Consider the following 18,234-nt stretch of genomic DNA (forward strand, 5'->3'; position numbering starts at 1 on the left):
AATTCACATTCCATGTCTCTTCCTTGACATGACACAATTTCCAAAAGAGCACAAGAAGGATTGAACATCAAGCATCGGCATTTCCATTGTGTTTTGCCACAATTGATTGATTTAGATCAGAAAGACAAGTTTCGAATCCATTGTTTGCGTGTGTTTGATAAACGGTTTGGCCCTCCGTCTCTATGTTCATCTACATTGTATGCATAGTCTTCTAGGAAGACTAGAATTTTTCCAGCCACTTTACATGGAATGGATATGTTCATGTTTTTTTGTTGGAAGTGGTTTCAAGAATTTTCATCCTGGGAGATTCTTGAAGAAGGTAGACGCATAACTTTAGACGAAGTTGAAGCATTAAAGGAGCCACAGATGACTTTGTGTCGCTTTTGGCGCGGCCCAAAGAAGCAAGCGTTGCAGACCTTTATGAAGTTCAAGTACCGCACGACCCACACATCAGAGTGGGCCGACGAAGAGTCCTTCTCAGTATTCATCCAGACGCTGTTGGTGATCTCCCTCGACGCCGTACAGTTCGGTACCAGTACCGAACTTTGAAAAGGAGGGGATGTCACGTGCACAGATAACCCTATGTGTACGTGGACAAGCTACTTCATGACAAGGGTTCAATCAATCTAGCTTAGGAAGTGTTCTGGCACTTTTGTGAGTCTGTTCGCAGACCGTGCATGTCCAGACACTTAGAGTAGATGCATATCCTCTGGTTGCACACAACATGATTTGATAGAACCCATTAGGAGCATTTTTACAGTGCATAGACCTATTTTCCCTATTTTAGCCATTTTTCACTTATTATTTTTAAGTGACTTTTGTTGGGAAACTGGGTAGGGCAATTTTGACAAGGATCTATATAAGAAACCCTAGTGTTAGCATTCTCTGGCAGAAGAGGCAGCAGGAACAAAAGTTCAACAGGCACCTTCTCAGCAAGACCTTCCCCGGCAGTAAAACCTAGCGTTTTCAGCCAACAGCAAGCCTAGCGTTTTTTCATCAACAAAGCCCTGGCGTTTTTGCATTGCAGATCAGCCCCGGCGGTAGCAGATTCCTGCATACAGCACAACGTTTTTGCATCAAGCATCAAAACAGCCCAGCGTTTTTGCATTGCAGATTTGTCTCGGCGTTTTGCAGAACCATGGCGACAGATTCAGCCATAGCCTCAGCGTTTTCAGTTTTCAGCACATAGCCCCCGCAATAGAACCCCCAAACCTCGTAGATCTCACCTTCCCGCAGCAGATCCTTGCCACGGAAGTTTGCAGATTCAGCCCGGAAAACACAGATTTCAGCATCTGAGCTTTCAGCGCGTCGTCGTCGCATCGTCATCATCGCCTTCGTCACCAACATAGAGTCAGAATTCAGCAGATAAAGATTTGCAGATTTCATCCATTAGCGTTTTCAGATTTCAGCCCGTCTTGTCGTCGTCCTCATCGTCGTCGACATCGTCGGCAAGTCCATTGCATTGTAGAGATTTGTGCAATCAATAGTAGACCACTCTCGCCATAGAGAGTGGGGCCTTCGGAGGAGGGCTTGACAACATTCTGGTGTCGTAATCTTCTCTCTCTATCTCTCAGTCTCAACACCTTCATTCACAGTATTTACCCCTTTGTTTGTGATCCTTCGCACTCTCTCACCAAAGGAACGGAAGGCTCTCCCTTCCATAAGTAAAAGGAACCCTTGAGCACAGTGCGGAGCACTCATCTTGAGCAAAGTTCAACATTCACTTCCGGTGCACCTTACATAAGAGGTACATATACAAAAAGTGGGTGTGTATCTTAGAGATCAGATACAGGATATGTGTATCAGAATCTGGAGATGGCTCGCGTCGGTCACTACATGATCGTGTCGATGTCCTCCATGGTGAGAGTTTGCACATGGCGTGTCCCATGTCTCGCCAATATAGATCTGATCTTTTGCTGCAACCTCCTTCGTCCATGGAATACATCCCCTCATCCTGGGCCTCTTAGATCTCCCCAGCTCTACTCCTCGATCACTCTGTATACCTCTGCTAGTGATGTGCCTTGTATCCGTCCTCTCTGGCTGGTCTCGTCTATGTTGAATCTGTGCCTTGTATCCCTTCTCTCTGGTTGGTCTTGTCTCTGCTGAATCTATGGATGGAAGAACGTTGTGATCTGGTGGAGAGCTCGTTGCTGCCCCCCTCGCCTGCACCTGCCTCCCCCCCTCGCCATCGCTCTCCTCTCCCTTGCCGCCGCCGGCAGTGACGGGCTCGCCACACTGCTTTTCTAGGTGGCCGACCCCCTGCAGCTCCGCAACATTGGGTTTCGATAGGAAACCGTTTGGATGCCCAGATTCAACCCTGCTGACCTTTAAGATCTCTCGGAATAGTCGAAGCTAGACCGAAAGCCCCAAGGTAAAGTTCTAGTATCTGAGGAGGTCCTCCTCCTCCATCCACTTCGCATCCAATGCCGGATAGTTCTTGAATTTAACTAAGAACCGCCATATCACTTTACCTTTCACTATCGTTTCCTTGTGAGACAGTATCCGTTCTGGAATGAGAATCTCCTCACTCTCTTCCACTTCAGGTTGTTCCTCAGGATCCCTGTCCACTGGTACCTCACCTTTGAAAGGTTTCAACTAACTCTCTAAGTATCTGGCAACTTTAGTCTGAATGATACATCATTTATCTTCTCTTGAATCTGGCAAGGGCCATAGTATCGCATACTTAGCTTTGGAGAAAGACGCTCCTTTCCCTTTCGTTTCTTTAGGCGTGCCTTCTCAAACCGTAAGAGCACCCAATCATCTTCCTTCAGTTGAAAGTCGCGTCGGTTGCCTTCTTGGCTGCCTTCTTATGCTGTGCTTGAGACTTCTCAAGAGCCCTGCGAACCTTGGCAAAAGCAGTGTCTAGATCTCGCGTGGACTGATCTGCTTTAAAAATCTTATCTTTGGTGCTTAGAAATGGTGGTACCTTCATAGCACCCTCGATTACCTTAAATGGTGCCTTCTTTGTCAATGAATGAATCGTATTGTTGTAGGCAAACTGCACCAAGGGCAAATATTTTTCCCATTGAGTCTTCTGATCCAAAATATAAGACTTAAACAAATCCAAAACTACTGAATTGGCTATCTCACATTGCCCATCTGTCTGTTGGTGGAACAAGGACGAGAACTGCAACCGTGTGCCAATGTCCTCCCAAATTGCCCTCCAAAACAAACTAGTGAATCGGGTATCTCTGTTTGAAAGAATGGACTCAAGCATACCATGTAATCAAAAAATCTGTGAGACAAACAGTTTCGCCAAATGATTGGGCTTAACTGTCTTCTTTACCGGAATGAAATGGGCCTGCTTACTGAATCTATCGATGACTGTCCAAATGCCATCATATCCACTTTGAGTCTTGGGAAGATAAAAAATGAAATCCTTGGCAATGCTTTCCCAAGGACTGGAGGGTATGGGTAAAGGTTGTTGGAGTCCTGCTGCCTTATGCCTGTCAAACTTGACCTTTTTGCATATTAAGGAACTGCAAACAAACTCATCCACTAAGTAAAAAAAATCCCCTTCCTGAGTCAATACATGCAAAGGAGAAGCTATCTCTGCAAATTTTCGAATGAACCGCCGATAGTATGAGCACAAACCCAAAAAGCTTCTAACTTCATGAACATTCGTCAAATCGGGCCAATCACAAATTGTCTTAACTTTGGTTGGGTCCATCTTTACACCTTCCGTTGAGGTGATGTGTCCCAAAACGTGTATCTCTGGCAAGAAAAACTGGCTCTTTTTCGCATTTACGACCAATTTATGTTGCCGTGGTGCTTAAAAACTTGTAACAGATGGTGTCTGTGTGCTGCCTCACTCTTGGAGAAGACAATGATGTCGTCAAAGAAAGGGCCCACAAATGATTAGTACTCTTTGAAAATCCTACCCATCATGCGGTTGAATGTAGTCGCGGAGCACTCATGAGACCAAAGGGCATTACCAAATACTCGTACAAACCAAAAGGCGTCATGAAAGCTGTCTTGCAGACATCCCCATGAGCAATTCGGATCTGATAATAACCACTCTTCATATCAATTCGGCTAAAGCAAGTAGAACCCTGAAGTCTGTCGAGTATATCATCGATCCTCGGGATAGGGAATTTGTTCTTGATGGTGATTTTATTGAGAGCTCTATAATCAATGCTTATTCTCCAAGATTTATCTTTCTTTAACTAGCAACACCGGCTGGACCCTCACACACACAAAAGATAGCGTAACCAACTTATGACGCGGTAGAGAAGTACTGAATTCTAGGTTTTGTGTTGGCCTACTGGCATGGCAGATTTTACGAATTTTCGGATTTTACGTTGGTTGCTGACGTGGCAGATTATACGGATTTCTGCTTTTACGTTGGCTTGTTGACGTGGCAAAGTTGAACGCATTTCTGCTTTTGCGCTGACAGCTTTTTGAGCACTTGCTTTTGAGTTTGAAAGATTTTCATGTAATTGCTTTTTATGGCGAGGGGCGTTTAAATATGAGCTAAGGGCTCATTCTTTGACATGCTTCAGTACGAAGGTGCAAAAGGTGGAGTACCGGCATTGTATTGAGTTCAAGTAATGTAAAGAAATACCGAAAGGGGCGCCAAGGTTTGGGGTCAATGCTCTTTGGGGTGGAACTTCGCCACTCTCCGTATCATCTAAGAATCTAGAAGGGACCATAGTACCTTTTTGCTAACTTAGCATAGTACTTTTGGTGTCGCGTAGGATTCTTGCCCGTTGTGTGCCTTAATCGAACCTTGGGAAATTTGAGTAAGACCCAATCATTTTCTTTAAAGGCTTGGGCTCTTCTATGCTTATCAGCAGCAGCCTTTTGCCTTTGCTGTGAGATAGAGATAGCATCCTTAATCTGGAAAGATTCTTGTAGGTCTCGGCTATACTCATCTACAACGAAGATCTTCCCATGTACCTTAAGTAGCAAAGGACTTTGTGATCTTCCCTCAATTATCTCACAAGGTGGTTTTCCCGTGATCTCTTTCCGTTTAGTTGTTATTTGAAGTGCTAAAAGTCGTTTCAGTCTGTTCTTTTTCGTTGGCACGTGGTGCTTGTCTTGTGTGACAGTAAGCCTTTAGAGAAACAATCAGCTTGAGCTTGCAAAAAATCTTGTCGTTATTTTTCGAGGTTTGACATATTTGACCTATGATTATTATCATTCAGTTCTTTCAAGAAGATCGAGTAAACAAAAAGACTCTATTTCATTAGTTTGGAAACGGCTGAAGCCGATTTAAGTGGGACAGACTCGTCCTTCAATTTTACATCAAGTACAGTCTGTTTGCCCTTCTCATTCTTCAAGATGGCTGTCTTTGCCCTATAACCAAATACGGGGCTGTTCTTGTGGAACCAAGGGATTCCTAGGAGGACGTCACACCCTTCCAAAGGCACGATGTAAAAGTCCTCGTGCCCTAAATATCCTTGACAATGCAAACGTAGTTTGCCAATGACAGGTGTAATGGCAACATCTTGTCCGGGTGCCGCTATAATAGCCTTGGCCTGTGGCCCCATTTCCTTGGGCCTAATTCCAAGTCAAGCCGCCAATTCGATGGAAATAAAGTTGGCCTTGGCTTCTCCATCAAAGTAAATAAGGGCTTCCTGGTCTCGCACTTTGCCCCATGCTCTGCAAAGTTCAGTACTTTCTTCCATCTGATGGGGGTCGATCCCCACACAATCTGGTACGAGTCCTTCTTTCATCTTTCTTGTTTCTCCGCGCTCTTCGGTTGCTCTGGAACTCTCTGGCTTTTCTTTTGGTTGTCCTCTGGGTGCCTTGTGTGGACACCGAGCCGACACATGTCCTTGAAACACTTTCCCTCTTTGAGATACTCAACTCGCTCTTATGTTGTCAATTGAGGGGGAGTGTGGTTCTTTTTTTGAAGTTTTCTCTTCTTCTGTTACTGTTATTCGAATTTTGTCCGGTCCTTGTTATCAAGAGTTTATCAATTGGATACGTAAGAGTACCGGCATGCATTGCAAACCCTTGCTTAGCATGTCCCATCAATTGATGCATGGAGACTTTTGCAATAAATAGTAATCTAGCCAGCCTATGCTGCCCCAACTCGGATGGTGTGAACCAAACTACAAACCGGATGGATGCTCGTAGAGCTAATGGCTGGGTATGCAAACGCCGATGCCCATGAAGGTTACTGGTCAACCTATGTAGCGGTAGGAAGATTGGCGAGAGCAACGTCGAATGGGAGCTTGAGATGGATATGTCCTTTGGAATGCCCAGTAACTATGGCAAGTCCTATCTATGATGTCTCATAAAACTGCCAAATAACTCCTCAAAGATAGAGGCTCCTCATGGGGCTTCGACTAGATTGTCATATGATGGAAGCTCTAGATGAATCCTCGCCTCTGCAACGGATGTGGCTGCGAATGTAGGCTCATGATGCTTGTGAACTTTCGCGGTGGTTGCCTTTGATTGGAACCCTTTGGCTTCGGAATGATGGCTACCAATTGCTTAAAAGATGCAGATGGTGTGGACCCGATGTGCTCCCAAAGATGTGTATAGATAGATGACGATGCAATGCCTCTTTTGGAATGATCGATTCTCCAAGCAGATGGGAGAGATGGTTGTGCAAACAATGCCAAGACTCCAAAGCTAATAGGCTGATGTGGATGGCGCCTTTCTTTGTCATCATAGGCCGCCTAACAAATCTCGATACTCGCAATCAACATCTTCATGTTTCCAATGCATGTCTTCAATGATGCAATCTGTCATGTCGAAGAAGTTATGGCTGCAAATATCCATGCTAGGATCTCTTTAGGTCGAGGTGGTCGAGCGCACACGTGACACACTAAGTCAACTACTCTCTTGTAGGCGTACCACAACTGTAACCCCCGATATATAGTGCTAGCATTTCCTACGCTCAAGGTGCACGGTCCTACGTGCAATGGCAGGTCTTGCAGTTCCTTGAGTGAGAGAAGCGTCCTTGGACGAAACGCTATAACACACATTGAAACACTAAAGATTTTTTTTTTCAAAGATTAGCGGATAAGTGCAAAATCACAAAGCTCTGATATCAATGTAAGGTGCAATGGAATTGAAATGGTCACAAGATATAGACTTTACATTTCCATAGATCTTTACCTCTTTCCTTACTTGAATTTGTGCTATTTAGTACGAATGATGGCTCCTTTTATTTCTTTGGAGAGAGAGAGAGAGAGAGAGAGAGAGAGAGAGAGAGAGAGAGAGAGAGAGAGAGAGAGAGAGAGAGAGAGAGAGAGAGAGAAATGAAATGAAATGAAATGTTATATTAACGTCTTCAAAAGGCCAGAGTGACCTATGAGACCAAACTGATATAAAAGTGGTGAATCTGTTACAATGTCTGAAAAGTGTGAAAATAAATGTGAAAAAACTAAATACAAAGTATTAGATAAACTTCTTAGGAGCATTCTGGGTGTCTGGCTAGAATGCTTCTAATCCTTTGTTGTAGTCTCCTCCGGTGAAGTGTGCTTCTGCATCTCGGTCGTGGTCGTCTCGATTTCCTAAGCTCAATCGCCCTGTCAATGAGGGTGCCTTTGGTATGAATGTGGGTACTCCTTTGTGCTCGCTGCTGGCCTCTTGCTTCTCCTTCCATTCTTGCTTCTCTCGATCCGAAGAAATCTGTGATCTGCCTCTGAGGCATCTGTGCTCTTTGTCTTCTCATTAGATTATCCCTGTGCCGATGTAGTTCCAGTAGGTACAGGACTAAGCACCTTTGATCTTGGTATTGCATGACTCTATCTAGAGGTCCAAGGCCTTCTTTAAATAGGCAATGGAAACGCCCACGTATCTCATAGTATACGGTGCAATGACATATGTAGTGTAATTCTGTCTCCGGCTCCATTCCGCATAACTTGCAAATTTTGCTCTCAGGTGGGATTCCCCTAAATCTGCCAAATTCAATTTCCAGTTGGTGTGAGGATGTACGAATCTGACCAATAGCACATCTCAAACCATGAGACAGGTGGGTATCCATGTAGCTCGGGTGAATCACAAAACCATCTTCAGATAGCTGTAGGAAGTTTTCTTTGTAGTCGGCCATCTTCGTGCCCAATTCTTGTGTAGGGTCTACCCATGTCCTCTTAGTGTCCAACTGTATAAGATCTTGGCGGATGATTTCATTAATCTCCGTTCGTGTGATTGCCAGTCATGGAGCCTCAAGAGAGTATTGGAAGGGGGGTAATCTTTCCATACTGAACCCGTGTCTCTGAAACCACGAGGACAGTTGCGCATACCAGCATGATGTATCTCCTTTCATTGCTAATTGTCGAGAGGATTCGAGGGCCAATCTAGTATATCGGCAATTATTTGTATCCCATAAACCATGTATAAAGCACATTGATCTGGTAAGAGCTTCAATTTCTATCGGAGGGACAGCTAGTTCCGCTCGGGTAATTACGTGTGGTACGGAGGCCTTGGCTCTAATCAGTCGGGAAATCATAGATACCAAAGGTCTCTCCATTGACTTCCAATTATCCTGATCCACAGATGGTCCCCAAATCCGGACCCCATAAAGCATAGCCGAAGCCACCACAGTATCAAAGAGCCAAAGTTTTGTTCGTGGTTCCTGAAACTGCACTTGTGAACACATCCTCTCCAACCCTCCCAAGGCCGCAGAGGCTCTGGGCAATCTAGCATCCGTTGCTTTCTTAAGAGTAAACTTCGGTCCTGTAAATACCACACCAAGGTATGTGTATGCATCTGTGTACTCTACTGTATCCTGGCCATATGCAAATGTAGGTGCCGATCTCCTAACCCACTGCGGTGAATAAAGAAAAGAGAGAGAGAGAGAGAGAGAGAGAGAGAGAGAGAGAGAGAGAGAGAGAGAGAGAGAGAGAGAGAGAGAGAGAGAGAGAGAGAGAGAGAGAATAACACTCGATAGGGTCTCAACCAATCCTCTCAAGGGTCCCCCACACGGTCGCCGATGTGTTGTTTCCTTTTGATTGCGTAAGTGGAATGTATACACATGCAATACCTCAATGCTGACTCAACTGACTCTAATGGGGAATGTCGTTGCGGTAACTCTTCAAAATGAAGGCCAATTTAATGCACCTTTGGATCCGTCTTGATGAGGGATTTCTTATGGCACCAAGGGGTAGATCAAGGGCTGATTTGTGCTCCCGATGTGAGAGGAATGAAGGGCTGAAAGCTGGCTGCAAAAATGCAGCCGATCTGTCCTGTAAAGCAGTAGATGATCTGATGATGCCGATGATGGACAACAATGGGAGCACTCAATGCAGCGAGGGAACGGCCGAGAAGAGGCTCAATGGGCTGCGGAAGTACCGGGCTGTAACGGAGAGGCTAGCATTAGCAGATCCGGGCCGTGACCGGCGAGGAGAAGGGCTGAAAACTTAAAACACTGGCTGAATTTGCTGCTGATTGAAAATGCTGGGCTGATTTGCATGGATGGAGCAAAACGTGAAGGCAAAACGCTGGCTGAATTCCGGTGCTCCCAAAAGTGATGCCAAAATGCTGGCCTATGTGCTCCTTATATACTGAATTTTGAGGTGCTAGGTTGGGAAAATTGTGCCAAGTCGAAAAAATGTGCAAATGTGGGCACATGCGAGCTTTTGAGGATAACTCACTATCCTGTGATCCATTTGATGAACAGATTGGACCGACATGTTTCTCTAACATAAACCTACATGCTCATCATGTCAGATGCCCACCGAAGTGTAATAACATTTGTCACAATACTTGTACAATCCATTTATGCAAGAGGGTTTCAAAACTAGAAAGCCTAATCTATTGGACATGTCCGGACATGCAGGTCCTGTGAATAGGCTCACAAAATTGCGGGTACTAATCCTTCTAGGATTCTAGACACTTCTGTCTAGAGATAGGTACCGAATTGGTGGTTGTGGTCGAAGCATGTCCACGCACACAGAGCCATGTGCACGTGACATGTTTGTACAAAGGAGACAAGTGATGCATCTTGCTAGCTTGGGTGAGGGTCCCACAATCAGTTATTAGAAGAGTCTCTACCACATATTTTAGAGATTGGTAGCCGTCTAGGTGTTGAGGCTTTAACAGGTGCAACATTGTCCATAGTTGCCAAGAAATCGTTTCATAGATGAACCTTATGAAACTTTTCTAACGTTTGGAAACTTCTCTCGAAAGGTTTTGAAGGTGAATGGTTCTTACTAGTCTCTATGTCACATGGTTTAACACACTTATTGCGTTCTCAGCTCAAGGTGGGTTTCATACTGTCTCCTAGTCTTTATGAGTAATATGTGCGTCAAGGTGTTATATAATAAGCTTTGCACATGCATGTTTATGGCTTGCTACTCATAGTCATTTATAAAACTTTTGAGGGGGCGTTTCTTAATCGAGTGAAATCTTTTTGGAACTTTTGAAACTCGTTTCATACGAATCGTTTTGAAACTTCTTGGGTACTGTCTGATGGTGTATACATCCCCACTCTTCGGGTTATTCTTCATTCCTTTCTTGTGAAGAATCCTCCTCGATTTCTTTCTCCCTATGGTACACGGAGGGGATATTTTTTGAAGAGTCTTTTTCATTGAGCTCTGAGGATATTGTTTCTCTCCACCTCTGCTGTACATAGCCTGCAAGCTTTTCTTCTTCAGTTACTTCGTAAGGGAAACAAGTGATGTAAAGAAAGCTAGAAGAAAAGAGCAACAAGAAGAAGACTCAGAGGGTTGAGGCAGACAAGTATCTCAGATAGCATCAGTACCACCCCCGTCCTTTCCAAAGCCTGATGGTTTACCCATTGCTTGTTTCGTCTTAACAGTTTTGTTCGAGATGATATTCCTCTTGCTGTACTCATGGCACAATATGAAGATAACTACATTAGAAAACTTCTTCTAGGTTTTGCTTTCGTAGCACAGCCAGAGCTTTTGATGTTCTGTTTTCTTTCATGTACACTAAAATGGTAGAAACGAGATACCCTATTAAGTTTACCGATCTCTCTGACCTCTTTCTGTTTTTGTCTTTAAGATATCTGGAAACAAGATATTCACATATGAAATCTATGGAGAATATGCAGCGCGCGTTGACAATCTAAGGTCATATGACTCTGTAAGCAAGGACATAATTCACAGGTGGACATATCCTATTGTGCCAGACATTCGGTTTGCTGGTAACAATGTTGGACTAAAGATTGAGCGCTGCAATGTCTATAGAGAAAATGGTAAATTGTTGTTATTAATTCTTTGCTGTCTTACTATTAATTTTTCATTTAATAATGCTGTGTGAGTGCTTGCTGCCGAGTTCTGATATGGGGCGATGTGTTTATTTTTGAGTTTCTTTATCTGGTCAGGTGTGTTGTTACCTCGATCTGCCCGAATCGGTCCTTCAACTGTGCTCGGTGAAGGGACATCTGTCGAGGAAAATTGTGTCTTTTCAAACTCAGTAATCGGGCGCAACTGTGTGATTGGCAGAAATGTTATTATCGAGGGAAGCTACGTGTGGAACAATGTTACTATTCATGACAATGTAGTCATACAGTCCGCGATCATTTGTGATGGTTGTGTTGTGAAAGCTGGAACAAGAGTTGAGCCGGGTGCTGTTTTATCCTTCAATGTAAGAAAATTTCCACACCATTTTGTTATAAGGTCTGGGGTCTGTCTCGTGTTGTTATGGTAAGAAAGCTCCAAACAAAGCAGACATATTTCTGGTCTTGGAACTAGGGGCTAGTGACTTTTATGTTTGACTTGGTGTCTCTTCTCTCTGGGAATAGCACACCCATTTCTAGTTCTTGGATGGTAGCTAGTGACTCTTCTTTTGTCTTTCGACTGCACAACTAAAGCATACTTTCCCTTTCCGCTCATCAAACTGTGGCCGTTAGTTAAACAAGAAACATGCCCATTAAAACATGCAGTCTGATCAAACTCATTTTCATACTTTTTTAGGTTGTCATTGGACAAAATTTCTCTGTGCCATCTTATTCCAAGATCTCTCTTATTGCTCAACCCACAGAAGAGGACAGTAGTGATGAAGAACTTGAATACGTAGAGGCTGCAAGTAGTACCACAGAAAGTCCTCAAAAGGTTATTGAAGGTAATTTTGTCAGTCCTAGTAAAACCAATGACAGCTTTACAGTCTGTTTCTTTTATGTTGTTCTTCTCCATTGCTTTGGGAACGTATCATAAAATGAAGCTTCAACTTTAATCTCATATATGCTGAAAGCCTACCAAGAAGAGATATTGGAACTGGAGATAGCTGGAATCAAGTGAGTTAGCCACTCTAGACGATGGATTCTTTGACAACAAGACACTTTTACTGTATTTTTTGTTGCCACGCCAAGAATGTCTTCTATCTATTACAAGAATGGATTCTATATCCTTAGACTTTTCTATATGCTCTACAAGAACGCCTTCCATCCCCTTATACATTTTTGCCTTGCGAATGGCATCATTATATTTATATTTTAAGTGAGATTCAGGTCTCCTTGAAAATCACGCTTCTTGTGGTTCCCTTCATCCTCTTACTTACTTTCATAGGAACATGCAATGCCCAACCAAAATTACCTTCAACTTCCTCTGCATCCTTGGCACATGCTATGAGGAGCACCTCAGGGAACAAATGTGAAGACCACACTTGCAGATTATGCCATCAGGAAATTGCATTCTATATGCCTGTGCCGGACATTTATAAGATTAGGGGGAGATATGAACCACTATTCAGAGGGGTTTTGTGACCAATGAGAAATGATGGATTATCTTGCTGAGAGGGGTGTGGAACTTCAGAGACAGAGCGAAGGGTGTTACAGGGGCAATCAAGTCCTAGAGCACTGGGGGAGCATAGCCAGAATTCAACCATGAGGGTTAAAGCTAGCTTGTGTGCCAGGCTGCCAAAGCGTTGACATTATTATCAAACTTAGGGACAGGAGAGGGTTGCGACGGTCCCAAGGCAGCAGCAGTAGACAACATGCTTTAGAACATTGAGAGAGGCCCTCAGATGGGAGCGGGCCTATACACCATAGTTACCTGGGAATGCCGGGGGGAGCACGCCCGATGCGCGATGGACTAAGGGTGGGAGTGGCTAATAAGTTGGGGGTAGGGACACGAAGATTTTTTTCAGAGAAAAAATCTAAGAGAGATTCTCTACGTTCTTTTCTTGAGTGGTGATACCGAACACTGGCAAAGAGCTCTGATACCAATGTAATGTGCAGTGGAAGTGATTGATGGTGAATGCTCAGTGCGTACTCAAGGTTCCTTTTACTCAATGAGATAGTTCCTTTTACTTATTGAGCGATGTGCAAAGACTAGAGAGAAAAGAGAAAGAGAATGACACTGTGAGTGAAGGTTGAGAGAGAGAGAGAGAGAGAGAGAGAGAGAGAGAGAGAGAGAGAGAGAGAGAGAGAGAGAGAGAGAGAGAAATGAAATGAAATGAAATGTTATATTAACGTCTTCAAAAGGCCAAAATGACCTATGAGACCAATCAGTTACAAAATAGTGAATCTAATACCATGTCTGGGTACAAAAGAACTAGAAAAGAACTAGAAGTGGAACAAAATACTACTACTACTACTACAATCTAAAACTACGTGGGTGTAGCAGCTGATACAATAGTCACCCGGTAAACTGGATGTAACAGTGTGTGAAACAAAGATGGAAGAAATGGTGAGGATCCATCCTCATCTGCACTCTGGATGTCGAGAGAGTATGGCTCGAATCTTCTGTTGTAGTCTCCGTCGATGCTGTGTAGCTCCTCTCCTCAGTCGCGGTCGTCTGTATCTCTGTAGCTCCAATGCTCGGTCGATGAGAGTGCCAGTAGTGGTCGAATGAGTGTGGGACGAGCTCTGCAGTGGTGGCTGCTCCTCTGGCTGTCCCATATCTAGTGAAAAGAAATCTGTAATGTGTCTCTGGGACTGCCTCTCTCTAGCTCTCCCCAGTAAAGTGTCTCTATACCTGTGTAACTCAAGTAGATATAGTCCAAGACATCTCTGATCCTCATAACTCATGACCCTAGATAGAGGACCAAAACCCTCTCTGAATAAGCAGTGGAAACGCCCCCGTATCTCATAGAACACTGTGCAATGACATATGTAGTGCAACTCTGTCTCTGGCTCTCTCTGGCATAATCGGCATATCCTGCTGTCTGCTGGTATCCCTCTGAATCTACCAGTCTCAATCTCGAGCTGATGTGAGGATGTGCGTATCTGACCAATGGCACAACGCAAACCATGAGACATATGTGTGTCCATGTAGCTGGGTCGAATCACAAACCCATCTCCTGTGAGGTGGAGAAGATGCTCTCTATAGAAAGCCATCTTCGTGCTCAACTCCTGAGGCGGCTCTATCCATGTCCTCCTGGTGTCGAGCTGGATCAGGTCCTGACGAATGAGTCTAGTGATCTCCACCCGTGTAAGAGACAGCGAGGGTGCCTGAAGAGAATACTGGAAAGGGGGCAACCTGTCCATGGTGAAGCCATGCGTCTGAAACCATGAAGTCATCTGTGCATACCAGCATGAAGTGTCCCCCTGTAGAGCTAACTGTCTGGAAGACTCAAGGGCCAATCTAGCATATCTGTCTCTAGTAGTATCCCATAGGCTGTGCACAAAGGACACTGATCTGGTAAGCGCCTCAATCTCCATGGGGGGGGCAGCTAGCTCTGCTCGAATGATCGCGTGAGGTACGGAGGCCTTGGCTCTAATCAATCGGGAGATCATAGATACCAAGGGCCTCTCCATACGTCTCCAACCATCCTGGCCTACAGAAGGTCCCCATACCTGTACCCCATACATCATAGCTGAGGCTACTAAAGTATCAAAGAGCCATAACTTTGTCCGAGGTTCCTGGAACTGAACCTGCGAACACATCCTCTCCAAGCCTCCCAAGGCCGCATAAGCTCTGGTCAGTCTAGTCTTTGCTGCTCTTCCCAAAGAAAACCTCGGCCCAGTGAAGACTATCCCAAGGTAAGTGTATGCATCTGTATACTCCACAATCTCTTGACCATACGTGAAGGTCGGTGCCGATCTCCTGATCCACTGCGGTGTGGTGTTAAACACCATGACCTTGGTTTTACCAAGGTTTACAGACAATCCACTATCCTCTGCAAAACTGTGTAATGCATCCAACTGTCGCTGCATACCCTCTGGTGAGTCAGAGATCAAGACAATATCATCAGCATATAACAACAATGGGATCCACGTCCCTGCCAGCTGGGCACCTCTATCACCCTCTCTGTCAATGTAATCAGACACCTCATCAACAAACATACCAAATAGAGTAGGAGACAATGGGCAACCCTGTTTCACCCCGATAGTGGAGTGAACTAAGTCAGATATCCCCTCTGGGGTGCGTACATGTCCCATCACTGATCTGTATAAAGCCATAATCCCCCAAATCAACATTGTGGGCACCCCCATCTCCTGCAGTCTGCGCATCAGTCGAGCTCTCGGTACCATGTCAAATGCTTTGCGGAAATCCACAAAGCTACAATAAATCCGTCTCCCATGTGACCTGCCCTCCTCAATGATAGCTCTGAGTGTCAGAATATGGTCAAGAGTGGAGAAACCCCTCTTGAAACCTGCCTGTCCCTTTGCCCGTACACCCTCACCCTCTGCCCAGTTACTCAACTGCTGCTCAATAATGGAAATGAAATGAAATGAAATGTTATATTAACGTCTTCAAAAGGCCAAAATGGCCCATGAGACCAAAAAAAAGTTACAATTGGTGAATCTGATACCATGTCTGAGTACGGAAATTACAAAGGTACAAAGAACTAACACTAAGACGCTAAGGAGAAAGGAAATTGGTGGGGGGGGGGGGGGGTGTTTGTGGGTTCAGATGAAATTTCTCATTGGTCGCTGTTGGATCTCATCGACCTCCTCCATGGTCAGTACTCTGGTAGGGCGTCTTGCATGTCGAGCTAGAGTGATCTGTATCTTTTGTTGTAGCCTTCGTTTGTAGTGGGAGACCCCCCGAGGTCGTGGACATCTGGATTTGCCAAGTTCCGTGGCTCGATCAAGTAGTGTACCTCTAGTATGAGTAGGCTCTGAGATTTGTTGTAATGACTGCTCCGTTGGCTCTCCTGTGGCTGGTGTAAAGAAATCTGTGATTCGTCTCTGAGACTGTCTTTCCTGTGATGTTCTCAGCAAGCTCTCCCTCAGTTTGCGTAGCTCTAGTAGGAACAATCCGAGACACCTCTGATCCTTGTATCTCATGACTCTAGAAAAGGTCCAAACCCTTCTTTGAACAGGCAGTGGAAGCGGCCCCGTATCTCATAGTATGCTGGGCAGTGACATGTGTAGTGCAGCTCTGTCTCTGGCTGTAAGTTGCATAGGTGACATATCCTAGCTCCTGCCGGCACCCCTCAAAATCGGCCAGTCTCGATTTGGAGCTGATGTGAGGATGTGCGTATCTGTCCAATAGCGCATCTTATCCCATGAGATAAGTGTGTGTCCATGTATGCAAGCTTAGTCACAAAGCCGTCCTCCGTGAGTTGGAGAAGATGCTCTCTGTAGAAGGCCATTTTCGTGCCCAACTCCTGTGTCGGTTGTATCCATGTGCTCCTGGTATTTAGCTGAATCAGATCCTGACGTATGAGTCTGGTGATCTCTGTCCGTGTGAGAGACAGGGAGGGTGCATCCAGAGAGTATTGAAGCGGAGGTAATCTATCCATCTTGAGACCATGCGACTGAAACCATGCTGTCATTTGTCCATACCAACATGCTGTATCGCCTTGTAGAGCTAGTTGTCGAGATGACTCCAAGGCAAGCCGAGCGTATCTGTCCTTGGGGAGATCCCATAGACCGTGCATCAAAAAAATTGATCTCGTCAACGCCTCCACCACGAGGGGGGGGGGGGGGGGGGGGGGGGGGGGGGGGGGGGGCTAGCTCGGCTCGGATAATCTCATGTGGTACTGAGGCCTTAGCCCGAATCATCCGAGCGATCATAGAGACTAGAGGCCTCTCCATACATCTCCATCCATTTGTGTTGCCAGATCTCCCATGGTGGTCTACTGAGGGTCCCCATTCCTGAACTCCATAGAGCATAGCTGGAGTCACTAGAGTGTCAAAAAGCCAAAGCTTTGTTCGCGGTTCCTGAAACTGAACCTACGAACACATCCTCTCCAGTCCTCCCAAAGCTGCATATGCTCTCGTCAGTCTAGTCTCTGATGCTCTCCTTAGTGAAAACACCGGTCCATCGAAGACTACCCTAAGATAAGTATATGCATCTGTGTACTCCACAGTCTCCTGGCCATACAAAATGTGGGTGCCGACCTCCTGACCCACTGTGGTGTGGGTTGAACACCATAACCTTGGTTTTCCCCAGATTGACAGACAATCCGTTGTCACGAGCAAATGTATGCAGAGCATCCAAGTGACGTTGCATCCCCTCTGGTGAGTCAGAGATCAACACAATATCATCAGCATATAGTAACAGGTGAATCCATGTCCCTGCTAGTTGAGCCCCCCTGTCCCCCTGACGCTCTACATAGTCCGAAAACTCATCCACATACATCCCAAAAAGGGGGCATCCTTGCTTTACTCCAATATTGGAGAGGACCATGTCCGACATTCCCTCAGTGGTGCGTACCCGCCCTATCACTGTCCTGTATAGAGCCAGAATCCCCCAAATCAGCTCTGTAGGCACACCCATGTCCTGTAATCTGCGTATGAGTCTGGCTCTCGGCACTGTGTCGAAAGCTTTGCGGAAATCCACACAGCAACAATAGATCCTCTTGCCATGGTGTCTACCCTCCTCAATAATAGCTTTGAGTGTCAGAATCTGGTCAAGAGTGGAGAAACCCCTCCTGAAACCTGCTTGCCCTGGTGCTCTTATGCCCTCTCGCTCTGCCCATCTACTCAGCTCTTGTTCAAGAATGGATGCATACAACCTAGCTAATGTGTGCCCAACCATGATGGTGCGATAATTCCCGGGAATCATGGGATCTCCTGACTTAAAAATAGGCACAATCGTGGACATACTCCAAGTCTCAGGGAAGCCTTCATACATGGCTCGATTAAACATCATAGCCAGGAGCTCTGCGAGCATATCCTTGGCATGGATGAAGTGCTTTGCTACCAGAACATCATGATCATGTGTTCTCCTTGTCTTCATCCTGTCAATAGCTTTCCTTACCCTCTAGGCAGTAAAGAAAGAACATGTCTCCGGGCATGTCTCTAGTGGGTCCGGTAGAGGTGGTTGTCCTGGTGCTGTGTAGAGAGATGTGGCACATTCCCCCCATGTCTCGGTGGAGGTGACCGCTGGTGGTGGTGAATGTTGGTGGAATAGCCTCCATGCTTCGCTCGAGTCCTGACTTATAGATACAGATCTTGCTCTAGCTGGGATAAAT

The 18,234-nt window shown here is 45.3% G+C and overlaps 1 protein-coding gene across 1 annotated transcript in view; it reads left to right on the top strand.

Moving 5' to 3' along the window:
• LOC147451716 (Trimeric LpxA-like enzyme) overlaps positions 1–18,234 on the top strand; it is a 105,152-nt gene that overhangs the window by 49,705 nt on the left and 37,213 nt on the right. The window contains exons 5-7 of the mRNA XM_086517612.1: positions 10,927–11,119; positions 11,249–11,511; positions 11,841–11,988. Coding sequence (XP_086373738.1) covers positions 10,927–11,119; positions 11,249–11,511; positions 11,841–11,988 — 604 coding nt within the window. The remainder of the gene's footprint in view (positions 1–10,926; positions 11,120–11,248; positions 11,512–11,840; positions 11,989–18,234) is intronic.

Source organism: Adiantum capillus-veneris, chromosome 8, assembly GCF_014529385.1.
Source record: "Adiantum capillus-veneris isolate H3 chromosome 8, ASM1452938v2, whole genome shotgun sequence".
Lineage (NCBI taxonomy): Eukaryota > Viridiplantae > Streptophyta > Polypodiopsida > Polypodiales > Pteridaceae > Adiantum > Adiantum capillus-veneris.